Source organism: Dryobates pubescens, chromosome 28 (assembly GCF_014839835.1).
Source record: "Dryobates pubescens isolate bDryPub1 chromosome 28, bDryPub1.pri, whole genome shotgun sequence".
Lineage (NCBI taxonomy): Eukaryota > Metazoa > Chordata > Aves > Piciformes > Picidae > Dryobates > Dryobates pubescens.
The window spans coordinates 12,044,976-12,050,975 of NC_071639.1; the positions used below are offsets into that span (position 1 = coordinate 12,044,976).

At 44.5% G+C, this 6,000-nt stretch overlaps 1 protein-coding gene across 1 annotated transcript in view; it reads left to right on the plus strand.

Annotated features, from left to right (window-relative positions):
• ATG5 (autophagy related 5) overlaps positions 1–4,325 on the plus strand; it is a 40,662-nt gene extending 36,337 nt beyond the window's left edge. Inside the window, exon 8 of the mRNA XM_054174094.1 lies at positions 3,307–4,325. Coding sequence (XP_054030069.1) covers positions 3,307–3,443 — 137 coding nt within the window. The 3' untranslated portion in view covers positions 3,444–4,325. The remainder of the gene's footprint in view (positions 1–3,306) is intronic.
• The last annotated feature ends 1,675 nt before the right edge of the window (positions 4,326–6,000 follow it).

The following is a 6,000-nucleotide window of genomic DNA, read 5'->3' on the forward strand; positions in this document are numbered from 1 at the left end:
GTATTGCTGTGCTTTTGTTCTGCTGATATCTCCTCTTCTCCTTCCTGAGGTTAACTTGCAACACTGAGGGGGGGGGGAAACTCATCTTTAGTTCTTATGAGGGTTTACATGGAACTCTATCATGATTTATAAGGGGGGAAAAAAGGGGGGGGAATGAACTTCTTGGTTTTGAGGAAATTCTGGTGAGGTTTTTAACCACATTACTGAATACTGTGAAATGGATGTTGACAGCAATGCTGCTGTCAGGTCTGGCCCCTGAGCTCTCCAGGTGAGCAGAGTTATTTGCCCTCATTTGCCTGGTCCAATGGCATTGAAAAAAAAGCATTAATCTTCTTTGTCATTAAGTCATTTAAATCTTACACCACTCATTTAAATATATGTTGTGTTCGACATGCTGTACGCTCCTGTCAGCCGAAAGGACATTCTGTTAGCACAAGGGGTGGGAAAGGACAGCACTTGCTGTTGCAAGAGACATACAAAATCAGCTACAGCTTTGAAGACTGTGAACAGTAATTCATAGATTCATAGAATGATTTGGGTTGGAAGGAACCTTAAAGCTCATCCAGGTCCAACCAGGGACACCTCCCACTAGCCCAGCTTGCTCACGGCCTCATCCAACCTGGCCTTGAACATCTCCAGGGAGGGGGCATCCACAACCTCCCTGGGCAACCTGTTCCAGTGTCTCCCCACCTTCACTGTAGAGTTTCTTCTTGATATCCAGTCTAAATCTGCCCTTCTCAAGCTTCAAGTCGTCTATAAACCAGGTGAATGAAGCTTGCATGATAGCCAGCAAACCATCCAGAACTCAGATCCCGGTGGTAATGCTGGGTTCAAGCTAGCCAGCTGTTGAGAAAAGAATGTTTTCCATTGATGGTTTTCATGTGTTTGCTCCCCAAAGCAGAGCAGCCATCTCTCAGTGTGTTTCAAGATAGGGAAGTTACTGAGGAAGAGGGTTGGGTAAATGTGACTTAAGTGAGAGTTTGTGGTCCTTTGTAACAAAAGGAGGGAAGAATTAAAGTAAACCCAATGGATTCTGTGAAAGAAGGGCTACAGTAAATACAGAATTGGTAGATAAGATCTCTTTAGTCAAACCTCCAGGGGAAAAGGAATTAAGGAGAAGTGTTGCTTTGTCAGAGATAATACTAAAGCACAAACAATGCTAATGCAGAGATTTAGACTTTAATTAAACTGTAAATTCTTCCTTGACCTCTGAAACTTTCTCAGCTTGAGGAACAGAGGCAGGGGGGGAAATAGATTTGTATGAGAAAGGGACAAAGTTGGAGAGGGAGCTGGGAATGGGGAAACCCAGATGAGCTGTGTTTCATTTTGAAGCAAGAGGCGCATCAGGTTTAGTTTGGACTAGCATCCAAGAGCAGCCAGAGAAGGGCAGAATCCCCTCCCTGTGCTGCTGCTCTCCCCGCCTTGGATGCAGCTCAGCACACAGCTACCTGCTGGGCTACCAGTGACCATTGCTGGCTCCCGTTGAGTTTCTCATCAACTGACATCCCCGGGTCCTCCTCCAGACTAGTTTTGAGCCACTCCTTACCCACCCTATAGTTGTGCTGGGATGATTCCTTCTGGTCTAATTTAACCTGTGCTGGCATAGATACCCAGTTGTAATACAAACTTCTTCAGGCAGCTGTCAAATGCTTTTGGTTGCCAAACAAAGATGATTTTTATCTGTTAACCAGAAGTTTATGTTACAGTTGGGGTGACTGCATGAAAGAGCCAGTAATGGGACCTGTACTTCCAAAGCCAACTCTTGGGGAGCAAGGAGGCTTGTTCTGTAGTCTAGGCAGCTGAGGGGGTCATGACATGCCAGTTAGAGAAGACAGTGAGCACTGAATGTGGATTTCACTGAGGTAGGTCCACGTGAGAGTGGCAGAGAGTATACAGCATAAAACCAGCGAGAGGTCACTGCCCACTTTCTTTTTTAAACTCTAACCATTATTTGGAGCATATTTCAGATGTTCTTCTCCTCTTGGGGCTCTGAAATAAATTTTCACTGGGGGGGGGTGGTTCAGTTCATTTCATGACAGTTGCTGTCAGTTGCTTTAGCTGGTTCCCATCGTTGGAGTCAGAGGATCAAAGTGCCTGCATCCTCCGGGACAAGTATAAATAAAAAGAATTGAAATATTCTTAGAAAGGATTCTTGTCATACTGGGAATCATTTGCTCACTTGGCCCTGCCAGGAGATGAAACCAAGTGAGAAAAAGCTGGTGCCAGCTCAGCCTCCTGAGGAAAGCTGAAATATTGCTGGGCACTGGGTAAATCATGCTTAGCAGAACGAGATTACTTCAGGAGTGCTTGTGAGTCACGTGTGTGACACAGGGTGTGCAGTCCAGCTTCCCCAGGAGCTCACAGCATTCAGACTCCAGCTTTATTAGCATGTTTTAGGAAGTTCAAAGTCACAGATTGCATTGGGTTGGAAGGGACCCTCAAAAGTCTGATTCCCCCTGCAGTCAGCAGGGTCACCTCCAACCAGAGCAGGCTGCTCAGGGACACATCAAGTCTGATCTTGTGAATGTCTCCAGAGGTAGGGCCTCAACCACATCCCTGGGTAACCTGTTCCAGTATTTCAGCACTCCCATTGTGAACAACTTCCTCCTGATGTCCAACCTAAATCCCCCCCTGCACCGTTTTCAAACCGTTGCCCCTCACCCTATCCCCACAGGCTCTTCTGAACAGTCCCTCCCCAGCCTTCCTGGAGGTCCCCTTCAGATATTGAAATGCAGCTCTAAGGTCTCCCTGGAGCCTTCTCTATTCCAGGCTGAACAGCCCCAGCTCTTCCAGCCTGTCTTCATAGGAGAGGTGCTCCAGCCCTCTGAGCATCTCTGTGGCCTTCCTCTGGACCCGCTCCAGCAGGTCCATGTCTCTCTTGTGTTGGGGGCTTCAGATCTGGACACAGTACTCCAGGTGAGGTCTGAAGCTCAACGTCGCAAGCCTGTAAAATTCATCTGGTTTAGAGCTCGGTGAGATGGCTGTGCCTTAACTGTGCTAATGCCAAGCTGTGATCACTGTAGAGAGGGAAAACTTGCAACTGATACAGAGGAGTGACACTTTCATTAAGTTTCATTTTAACCCCTTTTTTTTTTCCCTTCTTGGAATTAACTCCAAGTTTCTCTTTCAGGTGACAGAAATCTCAGCTTTCTCCATACTGGTATTTCCTGCTTCTCATTCTGTTGAGTGTTGAAGCCCTGTAACACCAATTAAACACACCATAAATTCTGTCTATGCTTCATCTTTCTGTGATCTTTGAGCACTATACCAGCGGCTTCTCTCTTTTTATTTTCCCCTTTGAATTAGATGGAGAGCAGAAGACTCAAGTGATGATTCATGGAATTGAGCCAATGCTGGAAACACCCTTACAGTGGCTAAGTGAACATATGAGCTATCCAGATAATTTTCTCCACATTAGTATCATTCCCCGACCTACCGATTGAAACTCGGCAGCGCTGGCACGAGGATCGCTCTCCAGCCGGAACCGCAAGGCCACATCGACTCCTTGCTTCTCCCAGTCTTGACTGAGGCAGAGCCTGACCAGAAGAAAAAGACACACACACACACACACACAAAAACCCCAAACCCAACAGAACAACCCCGAAACAAAACAAGAAGTCCTCACTGCTGCAAGCCAAACAGGAAGAGAGATCCTATCCCCAGATAAGGGCCATCGGGGCTCATCTTCTTTTGCGTCATCGCCGCTTTTCTTCACCGCTGTCATTAAACCAGTTGCGATACGAAGGAATTCACAGGACCTCCGCTGCAAGCCTGCTGTTTTCTTGTACAATAGAGCCAAGCTGCAACTGTCAGATGGAAATGTGCCACTTGATTGTATTTCTGGTTAACAAATAAACAGGGCTGTTTCCTAAAGCAGCAGTGTTTCGACTTGGGAGAGTGGAAACGTTGGTTTAATTTTCTAGCAAGTTAGGGCACCGCCGAGGTTGGGTTACCAATGGCTTTCTGTACCGGATCAGATTACTGTAAACCCAGCTTTCCTTAATGAGAACTTCATGTTTACAGTACGTCTATTGGTATGCAAATGAGCTGCTTTTCTTTTTCCCCTTCACTTTGATAACAAGCAGTGAGAGAGGTTTTGTTGCTTGGTTTCTTTCAAGTCAACCCAGCCAGCATGTTTTGTCATTTAAAGAACGTGCCCTGACCTCAGCATCTACACATCCCTTTTTGCTCTGTGTGCTGTCACTGAATGCTCCACTCTGGCATTCAAACCACTTTTCCTAGGCTAGCAGTGGTGTGGGGTAATTTGTCATGGCATTGCTTTGTGCTCATCTAATTTTCTTTTCTTTTTTACCTCTTCCCCCCCTCCCCCCAAGAATATTTTCTTAATTTAGTTTGAAAAGTCGAAGGCAAAAAGGGAGGAGGAAATGGATGTTGCAAATTATTGTATCCTGCTGGTTTTTCCCATAGGCTTGGAAACCAGTTCCAATGCTGGAATGGTGAACAGATGTATTGCTTTTTAATCACTTGGAATTGTGGAAAGCCATTTCCCACCTAATACTTCCTTACCTCCTGATTTCAGTTTTCTCCTGTGGTCCCCTGAGCAATCAGTGTGAAATTTGGAAGCTTCTAATCTCATTGCACAGATTTATATATTTATTCCCCCCACACACACACTTTAGGAGCTGTATTTTTAAGTTATTGGACTGCTTTGGTTTCTAACTATTTGTTACCGTTGCAGCTGCTGCTGGGACTCTACCTTTTGAATTCAGTTTTTTGTGTGTGTCAAACCTCGTGCTCTGTTGCTTTACTCTGCACTTTGTGGCTCTTGGTGGCACAAGACTATGTTGATAGTAGACCTATATCAGATATGTCAAATATTAGCAAGCATTAAGCCAGCATGACATTTTTCTTACAAAGAATAATAGCTGTTCAATTTCCTACTGAAAGTCTTGGCCTGCAAATGCCCCAGTAGCTCCCAGTGCTGTTCCCATGCTCCCTTTATGGTTGGATCCTTACCTGTATCTGAAAAAAAAAGAAAAGCAAATGAAAATCAATCAAACAAAAACCTCTTTAAGAAACAAGAGGGGAAGGATCTCCTTGAGTGAAGGATGAAATTAAGGCTGGGGGAGGGGGGTAAAGCCTTAAGGGCAGAAAAAGTCAGTAGACAAATTAGTGTTTTAATGTAAATAGCATTAAGGAAATGGAAGGGAGAGGGTAAGAGCTAAACCTGTGCTGCATTCTGTGGGTCAGAAAGAGTTCTTAAAACAAAGCAAACCGTGCTGCTCTCTGCTCCTGCAGAACTGAAACAGAATATCCTTGTGGTGGGATCATTTGCCTGAGTTCTTCTCATTTCCAGTTCTGTTTGTGGAGCTTTTCTTACACTGTTGGAGTGGCATTTGTAAACCCTCCTCAGGCAGACACATCTTAACAGCCTGGAGGATTTCCAAGCCCTGCCAATGGGCAGAGCAAAGGTTTTGTAGACTCTTCATATTAAAAAGATAAAAATTAGGTCTTTTTGTAGGGATAACTTTTTCCATTAATCAGGATAAGCAGCAGTGCATTTCAAAAACTGTGAAGTCTGTTTCCTTTGGTTTAAGGTAAGCTGGAATAAGTCACTGGATAGTTTATTCTACACCAGCATTTGAAGTGTTCAGCTGTTTTCTCGTGGCCCATGTTTGCTAGGAAATCAAACTTTTAAGGCCTAGCATGGAACAAAGAAGTAGCTTGGCTTTAAAAAGCATACTCTTTCCTCTTATTTTAACTATTTAAACTTTATTAAAAAATAAACTGAAGTTTGAGTCTGTCTTTATTTCCAGCTCAAGGGCAACTTTTGCTGTGGGAGACGAAACCGTTTAATTCCTACTCTAAGTAGGAAGTTCTCAGAGTTGGTTTGGGTGAAGGTAAAGCTCTCCCAAGAGCCTTGCAGCTTTATGAGAGGCTTACAGAATGTGTTTATTCAAATGCTACCATGTGTAAATGTTGGAACTGGCTTCCTGTTTGTGTCTGAGTCTGATATGAGCAGTGCTGATTATCAAATGA